Below are 21,527 nucleotides of genomic sequence, written 5' to 3'. Positions count from 1 at the left end.
CTCAAGGAAAATGGTGCTGATGATAGAAAAAGGAGTTTAGCAGCACTCAGCCAATTCAGTATGACAGACCATCCTTAACCTTGTCCATGCTTTACCACCGGATGGGGCTTATTAGGATAATCTCTTTTGCCAGTGTTTAGCTCTTAAGCCTTCAAACACATAGTTTAATTCTATTTTCTCAATTCTTATCTTGCGATTGAAATTACTGCATTATATGTTTGTACAAATAACATTTTAAAACATATCTAGAGAGACTGGACCAGTCGTCCTTACTATTTCACTTCTCCTCAGTAATCTGTACATCCATTGTCAAAGGCAGGAAGAGTATATAGTCCACTTTTTGGAAGGGCAAGAGAAAAGCCCTGGGATGAGACAGACCGAGAAGTACATCTTTTCCTGATCAGTAGATGGCCTAGAGTGGCATTATCCCATTTCTTCACTTTGCACACATATTTCCCAGGCCACCACAACAATCAAGGACAGACAGATGCACAATGAATAGACATGCCTACAAGTGGAGCTTCATATCTGCAGAGGTTTTCCCATCTCATCCAACTCTAAGGAAACTCCATGCATTCCCTCTATACTGAAATGAATGAGAAAAGCCCTAATTCATATAGAGGAATGTGTGCATATTCATCAATGCAGGATCAGGGATAGAGATCTATTTGCCTGTCAACCAGATTCTTTGATGCAAGGGGAGCAACAAGCCCCAAACCTTTTAAACCTTGGACTCCTGAGGCAGGGAGATCTGCTTACTGAACAACAAACAATTCTGCTACCAGGAAAAATCGCAACAGGTCCTTGAATGACATGCAGGCAACTTCTGAGGCAACATTGACTTGGCATGTCAAAAGGTCACAAAGTGTTACTCCACAGTAATTTAGTCTTCCTAATTTGTTCCAAGTCTTTGTAGAGTGGCTTCAGGAAGATGGGGGGGAAAGGCTACTAGCAAAGACAGCTGGTGTACTTAAGGTCAACCAATTAAAAATGAAAGGCTATAGTGAGGTGGTTTAGCCTGGACTTCAAACATTACTTATTGCTTAAGATGAAGTCTACAAGAAAGAAAACTTTATTTAGACTGTAGCAGATTTCATCTTTAAAAGAACTATCCCGTAATTAGACTAATCCAATCTTTGTCTGCTTTATAGGAATGCAAGCTAAAAAAGAAATAGAAGACAGGATTTGATAACAGTTTGTTCCTTGTTTCACATCATCCAAAAAGAATATATATTAAAGAGGTATGAAGCAGAGACTACATTTTTAAAGGAAAGGCAAGGAAGGCTATCTAGCTATGTGTCACACAAAGCAACACTCACTCTTCTGTCGCTGTGCTTGGACTACAAAAAGGACCATTTCCTCCGGGCACTGAAGTCAAGTGGTTGCGATCCCTGGGTTGATTTGAGGTTGAGCATCTACAGTTTGGAAGGGGAGAAAGAAAAACAGAGAAGAGAATGATTTGGCTTTTCAAAAGCTCACCGAGACCTCTAAGATGCCCACACAGTAAACAATCAAGGAGATAATTAAGTACTGGGAGGGGGGGAGGACTATAACTACATCTTCTAATGAAAGACAGCAAAGGCATCGTTTGGCATATCCACTATTCTATGGCCTTTAAGAAAAAGAAACAAAGTCAGAAAGCAGAATTCTAAGACTTGGACCCTGTGATTGGATTCTGTTTGCAACCCTCTTGGTCCTTTGTGGAGGCAGTCCTCTGACATGGAATCCGGCACTAGAGTCTTCTGGTTCATTGGAAGACACTGGGCTTGCTAGGGTTGCCAACCTCCAGGTAACACCTAGAGCTCTCCTACCATTGCTTTGATCTCCAGACTATCAAGATCAGTTCCCCTGGAGAAAACAGCTGCTTTGGAAAGTGGACTCTGTGACACTGTACCCTGCTGAGGTCCCTCCCCTCCCCAAACCCCACCGTTTCCAGGCTCCACCCTCAAAATCCCCAGGTATTTCTCAACCCAGAGCTGGCAACATTAGAGCTTGCACGAGTGGAAGCCCCTAGAGCCAGAGGGATGCGCTGCACAACACAGGACAACTCTCGCAAAGGAAAAGGGGCGCTGCACCAATAGAAAGAAAGCACAGGATCAAAATTTAACTGAACGCATGAAGCTGCCTTACATTGAGCCAGACCACTGGTCTATTAAGGTCAGAATTGTCTACTCTGACTGGCAGCAGCTCTCCGGGATCTCAGGCAGAGGTCTTTCACATCACATACTACCTGATTCTTTTAAACTGGAGTTGCCTGGAACTCAATCAGCCACCTTCTCCATACAAAGCTTATGGTCTACCAATAAGCCATGGTCAATTGGAATCAAGAGGACATACCTAGGCCTAGGGCCCATTTCAGCTCAGCCATAGCCCTGCTTATAAGCCTCCAACTCTGTTTATTCTAAAACATAAGGTTGTGTACCCCATCCAACCAAACTAAAACTGAGCCAACTCAGAAGGGGATTTACAAATTTAGCTGCCTTTGTCTCTTTCTTTTTATAATTCATTTCTTCTCTACCTCAGAAGGTTTCTGTAAAGCTCAGGCAGAACTAAGAAGTCTAAAAGTGAAGACTCGGCTAGTGAGGGCCTTGTGTTGCCCCTCTGCTTAAAATGTGAATCATGTTGTTGGGGGGAGCAACAAGACCTAAATGAAATGTGACTGAACCAGCATCACAGCCATAAGGTTTGGAAATGTTCAGCTATGAGACATCATTGTTATATGTCTTGCAGTTCATTCCAGAAGACTTCCTCTCTAGGAGGCTACAAGTCTATTTCAGCCAAGGAGGCAGCAGTCAGAGAACATTTCTGAATGCAGGGGCTTTTCTGTATCTGCACCCCAGTTCTGGCCCTGTGGGAGTTACCGTTGTTTCTGAGGCTTGGATACTTCAGTTAGCCTGCGGCAAGCTTCTTCCAGCTGGGCCAAAGTGTTGGGTGGCGTCAGCGGGGGCATAGCGGGATCCTGGATGAAAGGGTGGGCAGGTTGTGCCCCGCGCGGATGGCTGCCATTGCCCCACAGATGGTGCCGGGTTGGACGCTCACCAGGCACACCTCTGGTGGACTCGGAGTTGTAGGCCTTCTTTGTGCTTTGTGTGCTAGTGAGAGAAAGAGGCAGGGAAGGTACATGGTTATAAAAGCTGGAAAATATTACTTTAATAGCGGCTTCTGTTCTGTGTGCTCACTGTTTGTGGGGGGAAGGGGAAAAAGAGAAGTTTGTCATAGCATGAAAGGGGGCTCTTGCCAAAAACATGACATTTTTGTGGTTTTTCTGGTTCCAAGGAACAGCTTTCATAATAAACCAGAAGAGCAAAAGAGCTTCATTTGTTTTTAGTAATTGTAAAAATAGACAGATAAATATTTACCAGGAGCAACAGTATTGCAGACAGTTTGTATTTACCTATGGATTTTGTGCTTAGATTGTCTTTCACTCTCCAGCATCCACTGCCAGACATTCTGTGAGCGGTCTGCCTCCCCTCCAGGTAGCTGGGTCCCTGGTTGTACAGACAGCCCTCCTCCTTCTCCACCTGGCAAGATGACGCCATCCGATAGTTTAGAGGTCCTCTTCAGCAATGTCCCAGTTCTGCTGAGGCTTCCCAAGAGACACAGAAAGGAGAACGGCACTTAGCCTGCCTTTTTCTTGTCACAGAGGTTATGACCACAAACGCATGCCACCCAAGGTCACCTTCCCCCACTCCCAAACCCTTCACAATCAACAACACTCATCTTTTAAGAAACTGACTGGATGCTGTAGCCAAATTTTAACTGACCACACAGTTTTAACCACAAAACCTGCCCAAACTTACCCAAGTGGCTCCAGCTGAGCTGCAGGAAGGTCTGCCCCTTTTGAGTGCCCCTTGCACTTTGAGTAGCAATAGTAGTCATTTCCGCCAGCACAGAAACACTGGACCCGCTGGGCTGCCTCCGCTTCTATCTGCTCTTTTGTCTTGGGGATGGTGTGGTGGTGGATATAGTGGTGGTGAACGTGTTTGGTGGTCTGCTTGGTAATAAATCCTTTGCTGATGAGGGCACAGGCTGTGGGTACTGAGGCTGTTCCTGGAGCCAGCAGCAATTTGCCACCCGGGAGGCGGTCCGGTGAGCGTGTGCGAGGGCTATGCCGTCCCATGCCCGGAGACTGGCACCCTGGAGTCTTCAGAACTCGAGAGAGATGGTCATCCAGAATTGCCTGTGGGTCATCCTCAAAATTGCCAGATGGTAAGAGGTTGAGCGGGTGCTGGTGTTGCTGAGCAACTGAAGTCTCCCTACTGGTCTGCAAGCTGGCAGGTATATCAGGGCACTCCTTTTCTTCATCCTTCCCGGGCAAAACATAAAGGACAATCCATCACATCAAGATGTACAAGGGAAATCTAGCAGCTGCTTCAGACCTGTGCATTTCTGCGTTACAGCCTGAAAAGAACAGACTTATAGCATCAGGGTTTTTATTTATAAATTTATAAAACCCTTTCTCTGTAGATCGGCCTTTTTCTCTTCCAATATACTCTCCCCAAAAGACCTATAGTGACATTGAAATAGAAAAATATCAATAAAGCTATTTGCAGGGCACTTTTTTTTTTTAAATGCAGTGCACCGCTTACCAAGCATCAGCAGTTTAGCTTGTAACTCTCAAGAACAGAATGGAGTTAGACTGCCGCAACTGCCACCCCATGAATACCACCTCCCCCCCCCCTCGCCCGTATCTTCACAGCAAAGGGATGCTGCACAGCAGGGAACTGTGCTGACAGGGTTAATCCACCCACCTCTGTGATTTGCTGCAGCCTCTCTTCCAGGCAGTCCATGGTCTCTTGCTGTTGCTTGAGCTTTTCCAACCGAGAGATGAGTTCAGCCGCAAAGATAGCTGGTTCCACAGGGGTCATCTCCTTAGGAAGACGGTGGGTTCTCTATAGAGAGTGGAGACAAAAGCAACAAGCCATGTTTAGCGGATGGCACAAGCCAAGGAAGCTTAGCCTGAGCCGTATTTCTGGCCCCGTTCAACTTGTTGTGTCTCCATGTCTGGATGAAAAGACAACCGCAACTAGGTATGGTCTGCTCTGGATTTTTATGAGCGAGTGCTGTGGCCTCATGGAGTGACATCCTCCCCAATAGCATTTGCCTTCGGCAGGAGCAGTTGGTTGCACTCCGAGGAACCCTGCTTGTTCCCTCTGTAGTACAACCAGCCCATCAGTAGCTACTCTGAAGTAGAAAATCTTCAAAGACTGTTGTCAAACATCAAATAAAAACTCTGAGGTGGGAGGGAGAGACTTTAACTCAAGGAATAAAAGCGGAGTATAAACAGAAAGGAATTGGAAATTAAAAAAATAAGATGTGGGGAGAAAAAGGGAAGGGAACTAAAAAAAAAAAAAGAAGTCAAACGGTTGCAGATCAGAGAAGTGCTAGTAATTTATTTCCTGGCTACACACTGGGCACCTTTGAGGTAGTGTCAGCAGTTGCTTAGATCTCTTTCTCCCCCCCCCCCGCCCCCCATCTCTTTGTACAGAAAATGAAGGAAGCTGCTGCAGGCAAGCGGTGATACACTGCTGAGCATGGCTGCCTCAAGCAGATCTATCAAGGGAAAAGGGAACATCTCCAAATCAAGTGTAGAATATAAAAAGGCAAGAATCTCTGCCAAAAGCAGCAAGGAATGGGGGAAACCCCGTGGATCACTGTTTTCCTCTTCCCACAAGCACTTTCCCCATTTTTCTCCTTTACTGTTATATTCTGTGTGCACGCACGCACACACACACACACAGAGTGTATATACACACACTTTTTTTAAAAGGACAACACTGAAGTACCAACTATTTCACATACTACCCATGAGATGAGGTGGGGCCTCTCTCTCTCTCTCTCTCTCTCTCTCTCTCTCTCTCTCTCTCTCTCTCTAGCAACCACTTAGCTTCAGAAATGATGTGAGGGTAGAAAAAGGCCACTCTGCTGGAAATTGTCACTCTTATACAAGCTGCCTCTATTCAGTTCCCTGATCAAAGCACTGCCTTACAGAGAAAGTCGATTTGCACGCCCCAGGACAAAATAATCTAATTTACAAGCGGAGGCCATAGAACTTCTTTAAGCAGGGAATATACACACAAACACAAAAATAAACTCAAAAGAGATCACACGGGCACAAAGTTATTCCATAAATCTAAACACACACACACGTATGTATGTATCACCTAAGACTTCACACTGCTTAAAAAGCCAGGAGGAGAAGGAATTTGGTTACACTACTCATGAGACAAGATAAGTTTGTACTTGCCTGTGTAAATAATTTTGCAAAAAATTATTCACTAGCAGTATTACAAACACCAATCTGAAATCTTCCTTACTTCAGGTAAGAGGGCAAGTCACATTTCTAAAGATTCAGACCAAGATTTAACTGCTTTGCCTCAAACCCAACAGGCAGGAAAGCTGAGGGGTTTTTTTAAGGCACACATTTGGTACAAATATCCTCTTTCCTTTAGAGAAGCTGGGAAATCTATTTCTGCCAAGAAGTTGCTAGCGGTGGGAGAAATCCTGGCTCCACTCAAATAAATAGCTGGACTCCCAGTGACTTCAATGAGCACAGGATTTCTCCTGGTGTGTTTCTGTCTCTTTGAAGTCTTGGAGCAGAGCACAAAATGCAAAGAACAATCCTTTTTTTCAAAACCCAGCTGTGGAAGTTAGGGGAAGATTTAAGTATTTCCCCCACCCACCCAAATCCTCTATTCCCATGGTTCTAAAAACGACAGGAACTTTATAACAGCCTTTCAGTGGCAAACCAAAGTGCTAGAAAAGCTGCCAGGAACCAGATCCTTATTCATTGTCCCAGAAAGGGAAGTGAGGAGAAAAGATTTCTATCCAGAAGGAATCTTTTTAATGGTGACTGGGCATATTTGAGCCAATGTCAAGCAGGGACAAAGACTGCAGAGTTTAAATGGGAAGAACACCATATAAAGATGGAAACTTATACAACTTATCACTAAGACACAACCCCTCCCTACATTATCATCTTGAATATATGAAGCTTTCTTGACTGAAATCAGACCACTGGTTCACCTAGTGCTGTGTTGTCTATGCACATTGCCGGCAACTCTCTAGAACCTCAGGCAGAAAAATAAGTCTTTACACCTCCTACCCAAGATCATTTAACAGTAAATGCCAAGGACTGGACTTGAGACTTTCTGCACAAAAAGCTTTACAACTGAACTGCAGCCCTGCACCAAGAAAGGAACACAATATACATCAACAGAAGAACTTCCTTGCTGGATGAGACCAAGGCCTGTAGCTACAGTGGGGTATCCTGGGGCCTGGCCCTCCGACTAACTGCCAAGCCCCCCCCAACTTCCCATCCAGCACAGGCCCCCCCAACGTCCAATTTTTTATTTTTTCTGTGGTGCTCCCTTGGGGGGGGGGTATGTCTGCGCAGGGTGCCCCCTGACTTATTTAAAGACTCCCCAAATTAAAAAATCCTGGCTACGGGCCTGTCATCCAGCCCAGCATTCTGTTTCCAACAATGGCCAATCAGGTGACGTTGAGAAGCTCAAAGTATGTCATGAAAGTCCAACCTTACCAGACAAAGGTAGTCTGCTGTACAGAGCATCATGGGTGTACAGGCAGTGAAAAAAAATGTCTGTGTACATTAGGAACAAAAACTTCAAATTCACTATTAGGAAGAATTTTTCATCCATCAAGAGCAAAATTCTTGGATTCTAAGTGGGTTTGCTGTTAATTCCCACCAAGGAGTACACTTTACAGGCAACTTGTCTGCCATATTGGTTAGTTGCAGGGCCCCACCTGGAAGTGAGTTCCAAAGGCATTTCAATGCCCTCAGAGCCCACCACGGCCAACCTGAGTGAGCTCCAAAGGCATTTAAAGGCCTTTGAAGCCCACTTCTGGGTCTGGCCACCCAACCAGAAGTGAGCCCTTAAGGTATTTAAAAGCTGTCTGAGTCCAGAGAGCTCCAAAGGCATTTAAATGCCTTTAGAGCCCACCTCCGGGTCAGGCTGGCCCGACTGAGCTTCAAGAGTGATGTCCAAAGGCCTTTAAAGGCCTTCAGAGCTCACTCACGTTGGGCTGCCCAACTCAACCGAGCTCTCAGAGTGAACTCTGAAGGCTTTTATAGGCCTTCAGAGCCCATTTCTGGGTGGGGCCTGCCCATATAAGGGCATAAGACCTATGAAAGTCTTCAGAGCTCACTTGAGTCAGGCTACCCGATACCACCAAGCTCCAAGAGTGAGCTCCTTCAGGCCGGCCCAACACGGAGGTGGGCTCCGAAGGCATTTAAATGCCTTTGGAGCTCACTTGGCTTGGGCCACAAGCTAACTCCCAAACCCACCCACAAACCTCCATGAAAACATGGAGGTTTGTGGGATGAATTTATCTCCTGAACCCCTGGTTCATGCTTTGCAAACTAGCCTAGTTCATGCTGAACCAAGGTTCTTAAATTGGCTCGTGCCCATCCCTAATCCCAAAATATAGATTGGAGGGCACATGATGCAGCAGTCATATTGAAGCTAAGTGGGTTGAGGTCTGGTCAGCCCCTAAATGGGATTCCTCCAGGAACCCTTAATGTGCATCCTTGAATTCTGCAACAGGCAAAAAGTGGGATATAAATGTGGCAAATATCTAACACTTGCAATCTTTTTCATCCATGTGAGCAGATGGAATGTGGAAGAGGAAACACTGGTATCTGTTCCCTACTACCCACACTTTATTTTTACTAGGATAAAGATCACACTTCACACTGTGTCCCAATCGGTCTGAAACAACCAAATTTTATCAGTGCTAACTCTAGAAATGTATGAATCGTCATCTGTAGACCCCATTCCTTGATTGTAATTTCAATAGCTGGACAAGCTGCTTGCATCTCAACGGAAGAATTTAATACTGGCATCAGAAAAATATAACTACCTGACCTATACTGTTGCCAGGAGATTTGTTCTCAGGATTCCACCAGTACACTCAATGACCAGACTCAGACAAACTCAGCTTCAGCAAAGTGACAGCGTAATGTATCTTCTTATAATCTCATCAGGCCCATAGGATTTTAAGGATTCCCTTCTCATCACTATGAAAAACTTTTGTACTTACTGGAAAGTGAGGTAGAGAAACTTGACCGTTGGCCTTGACACTACGATGCATTTCCCTCTGGAGTTGCTTCTTGCTCCCAAGTCTGTAAGGAGGGATCCCATCACTGGAAATCAAAAACACATCATTTTCAGATTAGGCACTCTATGATGTAACGAAACTCTTCTTCAAAACAGACCCAAGGAAGTATTACCAGCTCCACCACCTGACCTCACACAGAGAGTTGATATATGAAATAAAACGTTAGCAGCCTACTCAAGAGTCCCTTGCACTTGGTTATGGAGTGGGAGGCAAGAGAAACCAATCCTTTTTCACCCGGGGGCTCACACAACTCCGAAGCCAGGCCTGTAATACAAGCCAAACCTTCAGATAAGCAATCATGGTTTCTATTCAAAGGCACTTCCTTCCTTCTCCATCATAAAATTCCACTGAAGAAATGTTTGTGAGTAAACACCCTGTGGGTAAGATTAGAACTCGCTATGGTTTGTTGGATTCTGGTATCTGTTGGAGTCTTGGCTATTTCATTTGCTATGGCTTTGTACCTCAGCAAGTATGGGGAAGACATGGCATAATTCAAGCTGGGTGTTTCCATTTCATTTCTGCCACAGTATTAACAACTGCAGACTGGTTTAGATGGTACATCAAAAAGGGGGGAAACAGCAGCAGAAACTGACTTGTGCAGCTTCCATTCCTCTTTTAATTATAATGTGGAAAATTAGATTTATTGAATTTAGTGGATTATTATAGATATGCAACATGAACCAGCCTTATCCTATATATATATAGCTATCATATGTATTGGCCATTCCCAGCTCTCCCATTGGCTGTGCAGTGTGCTCCATGAGCCATTGGCCCATCAACTGCCACTCAAGAGTACTCACATGCCATTGGATGGGTGCTGGGTCCGCTCCTCTCACCCGCCCACTGCCAGCATGGCCACTTTCCTGTCAGAATAAACTACGAAAACAGCTGTCTCTCCTGCTTGGCTCCACCATGGCTGGCTGACTACTGAGGTGGGCCAGCGGCCGTCAGACCATTCTCTTCAACTTCCTGCTGTGCGGCTGACTTTCCCCCAGGATTTCCAATCTCCAGGTGGGACCTAGAGATATCCCGCTGTTACAATTGATCTCCAGATGACAGAGATCAGTTCCCCTGGAGAAAATGGATGCTTTGAGAGTAGACCCATTATACCCTGCTAAGTCCTTCCCCTCCCCAAACGCTACCCTACACAGGATCCAACCCCCAAATCTCCAAGTATTTCCCTACTCAGAGCTGGCAACCCTACTTTCCGCTCAATGCCTGTTGCTAGGCAACCAAGCTTGGTTAGTAAAAGGTGGGGGGAAGAAACCCTTTCCACACCTATTTTGGCCTTTGGGAGAAAACTCATTGGGGCCAGTCCTGACTAGGATTGCCAGCTCCAGGTTGGGAAATTTTGTGGTGGAGCCAGAGTTTAGGGAGGGGAGTGGCCTCAGCTGAACAGAATGCCATAGAGGCCACCCTCCAAACCAGTTATTTTCTCCAGGGGGAGAGAGAGATCTGTTGTTTGGAGTTCAGTTGTGATACCAGGCGATACTACAACCAGTGTGGCATAGCAGTTAGTGCTCCAGACCAGGATCTGCCAGACCCAGGTTCTTGCTGTGGAAGCTGAGTGGGTGATTTTGGACCAGTCACAGACTTTCAGCCTAACCTACCTCACAGGGTTGTTGTGCAAGTCAAAAGACGGAGAGGAGAATTATGTCAGCTGCTTTGGTCCCCATTGCAGAGAAAGACTGTACTTTTCCTCCTAGGGAACCATTGCTGCCAATCTCCAGGTGAGGGCTGGAGATCACTCAGAATTACAACAGCTCTCCAGATGGCAGAGATCAGTACTCCTGGAGAAAATGGCGAACTCTGTGTCCTTATACTCTGCTGAGATGGCCCCCCTATGACAGCCAGTGTGATGTAGCAGTCAGGGCTTCAGAGCAGGGTAGAGGCTGTGTGTGTGTGGGGGGGTGGAAAGCTGAAGTCAGAGGGGCAGATAAAGGTAGGTTGATGGTTGGCTGGGAAGGAGATAGGGTTGCCAACTCCAGGTTGGGAACTTCCTGGAGATTTGAGGGATGGAGCCTGGGGAGGGTGGGGTTTGAGGAGGGGTGGGACCTCAGACAGCTACAGTGCTATAGACTCCACCCTCCAAACAAGCCATTTCCTCCTGGGGAACCACTGTTGCCAATCTCCAGGGGAGGGCTGGGGATCACTCAGAATTACAACTGCTCTCCAGGAGGGAGGGGGAGGAGATGGAAAGCTGATGTCAGAGGGGCAGATAAAGGTAGGTTGATGGTTGGCTGGGAAGGAGATAGGCTTGCCAACTCCAGGTTGGGAACTTCCTGGAGATTTGATGGAGCCTGGAGAGGGTGGGGTTTGAGGAGGGGTGGGACCTCAGACAGCTACAGTGCCATAGACTCCACCCTCCAAACCAGCCACTTCCTCCTGGGGAACCACTGTTGCCAATCTCCAGGGGAAGGCTGGAGATCACTCAGAATTACAACTGCTCTCCAGGAGGGAGGGGGAGGAGATGGAAAGCTGATGTCAGAGGGGCAGATAAAGGTAGGTTGATGGTTGGCTGGGAAGGAGGTAGGGTTGCCAACTCCAGGTTGGGAAATTCCTGGAGTTTTGAGGGGTGGAGCCTGGAGAGGGTGGGGTTTGAGGAGGGGTGGGACCTCAGACAGGTACAATGTCATAGACTCTACCCTCCAAACCAGCTATTTCCTCCTGGTGAACCATTGTTGCCAATCTCTAGGGGAGGGCTGGAGATCACTCAGAATTACATCTGCTCTTCAGATGGCAGAGATCAGTTCCCCTGGATAAAATGGTAAGCTCTGTGTCATTATACCCTGCTGAGGTATAAATTGGCCAGGGCACCCACCCACAGCCTCTTTCTAGAGCTCATTGTATTTATTTCCACATGGGTCTTATTCCTAGTCAATAATAATAGCCAGTGAAACTGCACCTTTCAGAAACCAACCCGAAGATTAAAAAAAGACAATTCTCAGGGTAAAGACTCACATCGCATTTTAGAATAGTGAGACCACACTGGAACAACCTCACAGCATTCAAGCCAAACAAGCTTCCTTTCCAAGGTCAAACTGGGAAAAGGAAAAACTGACTGACTGGTTCATTTCTTATGTGGTCACAAGAAAGTTTTGTCCCCCCACCCCCAAGGCCCTGTGGCAGTTTTAAATTAAAAGTTGGCTTTATTTAAAAAAGGAAGGAGGGACAAATGAACAGATAAATGCATAAATGTGTAAGCATCACTTTTAAAAAGAAAATGGGCAGGAGACCATCTGAAGCATGGGGGGGGGGTGTTGGAGAAGCAAGACAACCAATGGAGACCATCTTAACTCAGGGATAAGTATGCCCACTATTTCAACGGCAAGGCCAGTCTCACCCTGTGGCTAAAGGATGTGCTGTCAAATGCCCACTTAATAGTATGCCTATCTTCTCCAAACAAGAAAACAAAAGTCTTGCTTGCAAAAAGAGAAAACTAGAGGTGGATTCATGATTTATATGGAAAACACAATTGCTGGGGGAGTGGTGGAAAGTGTCTTCAAGTCGCAGCTGACTTATGACAATCTGACAGGGTTTTCAAGGCAAGAGATGCTCAGAGGTGGTTTGCCATTGCCTACCTCTGCATCACAACCCTAGACTTCATTGGTGGTCTCCCATACAAATACTAACCAGGGCCAACCCTGCTTAGTTTCTGAGATCTGATGAGGTCAGACTAGGCTGGGCCATCCAGATTAGGGCTTGCTGGGTATAAACTGATGCTTTTTACAGCAACATCTCTGGATGCACCCTTGCGTTTCATAGCCATGTACATGCACAGAGCCAGGGATCCCAGTTAGGGTTGTTGGGTCTTAGGCTTCAGCCTTGATGTTCAGGTTCTGGGACTCATTCTTAGGACAACTGATGGAAATCTCACATGGTCCATCTGTTTAAAACCCCCACAATTGTAAGTATGTACATTCACAGGCAATGTGTGGTAACTGCCTAGGCATGTGTGGAAGTACAACCATTTGCAGTACGTGCAAATGGCACCAAGCCCAGCAAACCCATTAAGCTCAGGTTTTTCGGATGCCAGGAACCTAGCAACTCTTTTTATTGAAAGCTGTAGATATGCACACAATTTACTTCCTTTATACTCTGCCATAGGGGATACAAAGTGGCTTATATAGTTCCCCTTCCTCCATTTTATCCTTATAATAACAACCCTATGAGGTAGGTGAAGCTGACAGTGTATGACTGGTCCAAGGTCACCCAGCATGGCAGAATGGGGATCTGAATGTAGATTTCCCAGACTGCAATCTGACACTCTAACCACTATGCCACACTGGCTCTCATGTTTAAAGAGTGAAACTCTGGGTATAGCTGCCCTAGAACCACATGGAGCCAACACTCTAACCAGAATATTTAAAAGGGGTACAAACACTCCTTCCCATTGTGCAGGCAGTGATGAGAAGTAGGAAGTACCCACCCTTTATTTCTTCAAGTCTCCTCTGCCACCAATGGGCACAGGGCCTTCAGAGGTGATAACTGCTTCTGCTATAGTTATGATGAATGCCCTATTGTGGATAAGGCTTATCACTCCAATGGGAAGAGTAGGGGAATTTCTGTGTTGTGAAACCTCTCCTTTTAAGGAATTGGAGTCTACATGAATCTTGATGGTCGCTGGCTACCTTACATCTTCTCACTTCAGCAGTTCTTGGGAGAAATGGGCTCTAAGCTTTCTTTTAGCTCATGTTCATTTTAAAAGAGGCTAGCATCTCAAAACATACTTTAGGTCTGTCTGCTTCCAGGCTATACTTGTGGAGTAGAATATGTAACAAAGCTAAGAGACAGGGCAGTCCCTGGTTCAAATTTCTCAAATCAATTTATTAGGCTGCCTTAGGCAAACAATTACTATCTGTCTGCCTGGGCTCTTCCCGCTGAGTTGCTGTAAGGAATCAACTGGTCAATATACATGAAGTGGCCTGAACCATCTAAAACACTGTATACATTTTTAAAAATTATTATTACTATTATTATTATTCACCCAAATGCAGTGCAAAAAGTCTTGCGTGTCAAAATGCAAGATGGGCAAAGTACTTATAACTACATTGTACTGATATGCTGTCCCGGTCTTGAAATGTGCACAGCTGTACCATGCAGAGCAACTCCAGCTTAGCTGTTTCTAGCTCAATGACAAGTCCCACTGGATCTTTCCCTGCAAGTCGCCAGGGCCTTCTGCTGACACCACTGCGATTTTCTGCTTTGGAAAAAGTTTGCAGTGACAGTTTGCACTGTCAGCCCAGTGCAAGATGCAAATAAACAGTAGAAGAGCTGGCCCTTCAGTAGTAAATTAGGGACCACAATTTAAGAAGGATATAGATAAGCTGGAACGTGTCCAGAGGAGAGCAACAAAGATGGTGAGAGGTCTGGAGACCAAGTCCTATGAGGAAAGGTTGAAGGAGCTGGGTATGTTTCACCTGGAAAGGAGATGACTGAGAGGTGATATGATAACCATCTTCAAGTACCTGAGGGGCTGTCATATAGAGGATGGTGTGGAGCTGTGTTCTATTGCCCCAGAAGGTCAGGGGGTTGGACTAGAGGATCCTGGATGTCCCTCCCAACTCTATGATTCTAGTAGGAAGTCACAGCAACAGCCCCTCACTACCACATGCCCAGTCTGTGACCTATTTGTGACCTACATTTCAAGCTGGTGCTATTCCACAAGGGCAGAAATCAACCTGGAAAGAGCTTTCATATCAGACCAAGAGGTTTTCATACCAGACCCTTGCACCAACTCTGTGAGCTCTCTGTGTGTTCTCAATCATCTCTCCAAAGACTGATGCATACACGGCATGGGCCACAGGGAAACCTCTTACCCATATATGACCTTTCTGCACACACAGCCAGTCACATTTAAATGTATTTACCTTGTGTGCTTTGCTCAGTTATGTATGAATGTCAGCACACCAGCACTTGATGACCCCACATTCGTGAGCCTCTGGTGTACTAACACATGAATGGGCCAGTGCCTTTAAAACATGATCAAGTACATTTAGAAAGCTTACAGAGGCAAGAAAGCCGCTGCACGGGTCAAGTCCTGTATAAGGAGCCAGCGCAATGTAGGAGTTAATAATGCTTGACTAAGATCTGGGAGATCCAGGTTCAAATCCCTACTCTGTCACAGAAGGTCACTCTTTTTCAGCCCCTAACCCGTTTCACAGGCTTGTTGCTGCGAGGAGAAAAAGGAGGAGGTAAATGATGTTGTAATGATGCTTTAGATCCTCACTGGGGATAAAGTGGGGTACAAACATTTTAAAAATAAATCAGATCTAGGCTTCACAAGAAGGCATCATCGTCCTTATTATCTAATATAGAGAAGTCTAGCCCCCATCTGTGGATATCTAAATCCACAGATCAGGGCCATACTGACACTAAATAGATTGTCCTACACACTTGGGGAAGTGCCCAGGTTTGCAGAAAAATCTGAAAACTTAACAAAAATACACTGGGGGGGCTTATATTTCCCCCCATTATTAAAAAGTATTTTCTGTGCATGCAGTGATTCTGCAGTGGCCATTGGGAGCTGCAGCGGGATCGGTGGTGGAGTCTGGGAGCTGCTCTGGGCCCGCCTGCAGTGGTGGCAGGCGCTGGGAGCTACTCTAGGCTCAGGGTGGTTCCCAGAAACCACCAGCACTGTGGCTGGGCTCCAAGGTGAGTGGTGGGGCCAGGAGCCATGCCAGGCTTGGTGATTGGGACGCGGGGAAGGAAGCCAGGAGTGCCAACACTGCTGGGGGGCGGGGCGGCCAGAAGCACCAGCACTCCTGTAGGGAATGTGCTTTTCACTTTTGAGGAAGCCTTGAGCTCACTAAGAGAGACTTTTTGCAGTGTTCACTGGTGAAATTTGGATAAATATTTTGGTATTTGGCAACCTTGTGCTTGGAAATATCTGTTGAACTCCCTGAGGAAGACACTGAAACAGGAGGATATCTGGACCTCTGTTGGAGGAAGAATGAGCACTTAATAGACTTAAAGGTCTGTAGCATGGTGTTTGTTGATTTTTGGTATTTCCTACTTACCATGGGTCCTATTTTGGTTTTGTGAATTGCTGTGGGGGAGGAAGCATGTGGGGGCTGGAAAAGTGATGATTTGGGGAACAGAGGGAGAAAGAATGGTGGGGTGGGAGGCAGGAGGAGAGAGAAAAAGTGATGAGGCAGGGAGGCAGAAAGAGAGAGTGTTGTGTTGGAAGGAAGGAAGGAAGGAAGGAAGGAAGGAAGGAAGGAAGGAAGGAAGGAAGGAAGGAAGGAAGGAAGGGTGATGTGGTTGGGGGGCAGAGAAAAAATGAGGGGCTGAAAAGCAGAAAGAAAGAGAAAGTGACAGGTGGGGGGACTGTAAGAAAAGTAGTGGTGTGATGGGGAAAGAGAGACTGAGAGAAGCATGGGGAGAGGGGAGAAAGCAAAGGTGGGAAAATGGGATCCATCACAAGGTTCGCAGCCCCCCCCCTTGTATATCCTAATAGCAAAGTTGGCCAAATCTGAGGATACTTAAATCTGGTGATGGGAGCTGTGAAAGGCAAGACAGATTTTTCTACAAACCTGAAAAATGTCCCAAGTTTACAGGAAAATCCAAAATCTTTTTAAAAAAAAAAAAAAACCCCAACACCCAAACACCCCACATTGGGGGGTTTAAACCCCCCTCCCCAAATGATAAAAGGAGCACATGTATCTTTAAGAAACAGATTATCTCAGTGGGCAGTGCTAGGCAACCACAGAATTTGATGCTTGGTTTCTGTCACTAAAATCCAGGGGGAGGGGGCAGGGTCCTTTCTAGGGCTGCTTTGGCCTTTAAGGGAGGACTCATCAGGACAAGGCCTGCCACCCGACAGCAACTGCTGTGTTACTTGATACCACCCAACTTGCATGACTAAGCTAAGCCTTGGCTGCTTACTACTGTTCAACAGTACCCACCCTACGAAAGCCAATGTGATGTAGCTTCAGAGTATGGTTATGGGAGAGCCAGGTTCAAAGACTCACCTGGTAGAAGCTCACTCAGTGATTTTGAGCCAATCATATATTTTCAGCCTAATGTACCTCACAGGGTTGTTGTGAAGATTAAAAAGGGGGGAGAGGAAAATAATGTAAACTGCTTTGGTCCCCACTGTGGAGAAAGGCAGGGTAGAAATAAAGTAAATAAATAATAAATAAAGCCGAATATAGGAGGCAGATAAAAGGTAGGTTGATGAATGGCTGAAAAGGAGAAAATGAGGGACAGAATGAGGAGACGATATGGAGGTTGCCTAAGGTTGCCAGCCCCCAGGTCTGAGCAGGGGATCCCTGCTTTCGGGAGCTTCTCCCTGCCATGGATCAGCTCAGCTGGTTGCCAAGGGGAACCCTGCCCCTAAACAGGGATGTCATCATGCGACATCCTCGACGCAATGACGTCACCTGGAAGTGACATTATTGCGTTTGGGGACATCATGCAGGGATGCTCTGGTTTCGGGGCAAAACTCTAGGATTTGAAGGCAAATTTACCATAGTGTTTCGCCCCAAAACCAGAACGTTGCCCCTGGCACAATGACATCACTTCCGGGTGACATCATCGCATTCCGTAACGTCCCTGTCCACCCCATGAATGCCCCCCTAACACCCCCGCCGATTTGACAAGGGGACCTGGGAACATTTGCCAGGAAAAGGAAAGAAGGAAGGGGAAAACAGAGAAAGTGACATGCCCCCCACAAGTCCTTGTAAGTTCCCTTCCAGGCAAGTGGGCCTGGCCCAGCAGCCAGCACCACAGAACTGGGACATAATTTTCCTAAGCAGAGGCTGTTTTGTTGGGGGGGGGGGCCTGAAGACACAGGAGCAAGTAAACGTTGGCCGGCTGTTGAGCGGAAAGGTGAAAAGGAAGCAGGAAAAGGGGAGCAGCTATGGTGTTTCATGAAAGAGGAAACGGGGGGTAGGGGGAAATGAGATGCCTCACAAATCCTTGTGGGTTCGCACTTGCATATTCTAAGAGCCAACCTGGCCAAATCTGAAGATACTTACCTACATACTGAGCCATAAACATACAAGACAGTTATATTTTTTAAAAAACTCTGAAAATGCCTCAGGTTTGCAGCAAAATTTAAAAACAAAAAAAATTCAGGGGGGGGGGTTTAAAAAACCAAATGATGAAAGAAGTGCCTTTAGTTTTAAAAAAACGGATGCCCTCAGTGGTTGTTGCTAGGCAACTACAACAGTGCCAGCATTCCATTCTGTCAGTAAAGGGCAGGGGGAGGGTGCAGGGCCCTTTCCAGAGCTGTTTTGGCTTTTGAGGTTGGGGCCATACCTAGCAGAAACCACCAGGTGACTTGATACCACCCAACTTACAAGACTCCCCCAGGCCCAGCTGGTTGTTACTGCTCAACAGCAGCCACCCCACAAAATCCAGTGTGGTACAGTGGTTAGAGGCTCAGACTAGGATCTGGGAGGCCCAGGTTCAAATCCCACTATGCTGCAGAAGCTCAATAAATGACTCTGAGTCAGCCACACATACTCAGCCTAACCTACCTCACAAGGTTGTTGTGAGACTAAAATGGAAGTGAGGAGAAGGATATAAACTGCTTTGGGTCCCCATTGCGGAGAAAGGTGAGATATAGATGATGTAATAATAAATACAGGTGAAGATGGCAAATAAAAGATAGGCTAATGGGTGGGTGTGAAGGACAGAAGGAAGCAGGGAAAGGTGAGAATATGGGAGTTCCTAGGAGAATGGAAAGAAGAAATAGTGTGGTGGAGGAGGATACAGGGGAAAGTGAGATGCCCCTCGCACAGGCCTGTAGCTAACATGGGGCCCACTGGGCACGGCCCCCTAGCAGTTTTTAGGAGGCCCCTTCCTGAGCCTCGGCTCCCCTACCCCAACTCCCCCTGATTGCCGGTCAGCCTGCTGGCAGGGAGGACAAGGGCAGTGATTTCAGAGGCTGCCCCTGGTGCTGTGCCGCGGGAAAGAGGCACTGGGGCTCCTTGGAGGTGGGAGCTGGACCCTGATGCTGCACAGGGAAGGCCTGCCCTTGCGGGAGGGGGGGGAGGGAGAGAAGCTGCAGCCCTTGCCCTGGAGCCTTTGATTGGATTAGCAGGCAGGCCCCCTCCCTAAAAAGACCTTAGCTACAGGGCTGCCCTCGCAAGTCCTTTCAGGTTCCCGGTTGTACAGCTGGGCCCAGCCTGCCACCAGCATGGTGTAACTGGGCCACAGTTTTCCTGAGGAGAGGCTGCCAGGGACTAAGGAAGGCAGGAAAACTGAAAACAGGGGAAGATGGCGAACGAGATAAGTGGACTGATGGGAAGAAAGGAGAGAAGGAAGCAGGAAAGGGGGAAGGGCTATAGGGGCTTTCAGGAAAAAGAAAGAAAATAGGAGGGGAGAGAGAAATGAGATCCCCCCCCCCGCAAGTCCTTGTAGGTCCACCACTTGATCTTATTGAATTATTGAATTAGGGAAGATTTTATTCAAAATGTTATTATAGGGATTTCAAAATGTTACTATAGGGATTGTGACATTTTGGATTAAAGTTTTTCCCCCTAGTTTTATTTCTGCCCCCAAGAATGGCACCAGCTTGGAATTACATAGGGCAACTATTCCTCAAATCAACAGTTGCCTGGAGCTCTGTGGCTTTTGTCCCCCCACCCCCACTCCTTCCATCTTAAGTGTTTGGTACCAGCTGGTCACTGTCACTTTTAGAAATCTGACTAGAATATTCTAGCACAGACACCCCCATTTCTCAATGGACAATCTGTATTTGCATACACTTAATTTATTCTGATACCCCCCGCCAGGATAGGCAGCAACTATTTCTCATGGACAAAACATTTGTTCCCAACAGATTTGTAAATATGAGCGACTGTCCAACTGGGAACTGGAGGTTTTTCAAGCAGCAAGAAGAGCGAGAGTGCTACATCAGAGCTGCGTGATCTGTCCAAATCACCAGTTGTGGGTTTGCTGGGTGACAAGGGCAACGGAAAAAACACCCCCCTAGTCACCGCTCACTCACCCACTCTAACATGGACTTGAGGTTTGTTCACTGACTTACTGTGGGTTCTGGGGTTTTTAAATGTGGCACTGCATTCCGAACTCTCAGAATTCTATCTAGAATGCTACATAGATCAAAAAAAATTGTTTTACTGCCTCTCCTCCTTTCCCCCCTTCCAAAGAAGCAACAAAACATTACATGGGATTCTATGAAGTCCGGAACCTTCAACTAATGCTGAACATGGCAACCTGGGTGGGGGGGAATGTGGAAAATCAGCAGACCAGTATTTGAACAGGCTATATTCCATCTTCTCTAAACTACTGTACAGCTGCACTCAGACATTGAAACAAGATGCAGTTAGGGAGAATGGGCATGAACACGGCTTGTTGTAGTGCTCTCTCACTTGGCTCTTTCCACTTCCTTCCCCACAAGGTGCTTGATTAAAATTTTTCTGATTTGCGCAAGCTTCAGTTTTTCATGGCATCTGAATGGAAAGGCCTCAGCAAATTGGAATGTACTCTCCGTAAACTAGGAGTTTACACTCGGATTGAACCAAGCTTCAGGGACTAAACAACCTCAGAGCAGGGCAGTGGCTTATTGGTAGAGTATCTGCTTTGTATACAGAGGTCCTGGGTTCAATCCCCTGCATCTCCAACTAAAAGGCTCAGACACCTCTCTGCAAGACCCTGCAGATTCGCTGCCAGTCAGCACAGACAAGGCTGACGTTGACAGACTGATGGTCTGACTCAGTACAAGGCAATGGCACCTGTATGGTTTCCAATCCCCAGTTAGGGGCACGGTATCCCCTGGTTTGGAGCCCTTTCCCCTGCTTCAGGGCTATCAGAAAGTAGGGGGAGGGGAATCGCTGCTGGGCGCTCCGTTATACTCTATGAAGACTGGTCCCCATCTCCCTTATAAATAAAAGCCGAATGGTGGTGGCACTTCTCTAGAACATTCCACACGCTCCAAAATCAGTTCGCTCTCTGATCTGTCATTCAGAGGGTCTCCCTATCCACTGGCTGCTTTGCCTGAGTCCTGCCTCCAACATTCTAAACATTTTGCTGTTCGTCTCCCCCCATAGCCAGTCATAGAACCGGATATGGAACAACTGATTGGTTTAGCATAGGAAAAGGAGTACGACAAGGATGTATATTGTCACCTTGCTTATTTAATATATATGCAGAGTACATCATGCGAAATGCTGGCCTGGATGAATCACAAGCGGGAATTAAGATTGCTGGGGAAAAGATCAACAACCTCAGATATGCAGATGATACCACTCTAATGGCTGAAAGTGAAAAGGATCTAAAGAGCCTCTTGCTCAGAGTAAAAGAGGAGAGCGCAAAAGTGGGCTTGAAGCTCAACATCAAAAAAACTAAGATCATGGCATCCGGCCCCATCACTCCTTGGCAAATAGAAGGGGAAGTCATGGAAGTAGTGACAGACTTCA

At 46.5% G+C, this 21,527-nt stretch overlaps 1 protein-coding gene across 1 annotated transcript in view; it reads right to left on the bottom strand.

Annotated features, from left to right (window-relative positions):
* AXIN2 (axin 2) overlaps positions 1 to 21,527 on the bottom strand; it is a 49,910-nt gene that overhangs the window by 10,460 nt on the left and 17,923 nt on the right. The window contains exons 4-9 of the mRNA XM_015406009.1: positions 9,061 to 9,163; positions 4,752 to 4,892; positions 3,801 to 4,306; positions 3,395 to 3,586; positions 2,862 to 3,092; positions 1,320 to 1,415 (exon numbers count right to left, since the gene is read on the bottom strand). Coding sequence (XP_015261495.1) covers positions 1,320 to 1,415; positions 2,862 to 3,092; positions 3,395 to 3,586; positions 3,801 to 4,306; positions 4,752 to 4,892; positions 9,061 to 9,163 — 1,269 coding nt within the window. The remainder of the gene's footprint in view (positions 1 to 1,319; positions 1,416 to 2,861; positions 3,093 to 3,394; positions 3,587 to 3,800; positions 4,307 to 4,751; positions 4,893 to 9,060; positions 9,164 to 21,527) is intronic.

The sequence above is a fragment of the Gekko japonicus genome, unplaced genomic scaffold (genome assembly GCF_001447785.1).
Source record: "Gekko japonicus isolate JY-2015 unplaced genomic scaffold, Gekko_japonicus_V1.1 scaffold414, whole genome shotgun sequence".
Classification (NCBI taxonomy): Eukaryota; Metazoa; Chordata; class Lepidosauria; order Squamata; family Gekkonidae; genus Gekko; species Gekko japonicus.
This window is presented reverse-complemented; position numbering and strand designations above follow the sequence as displayed.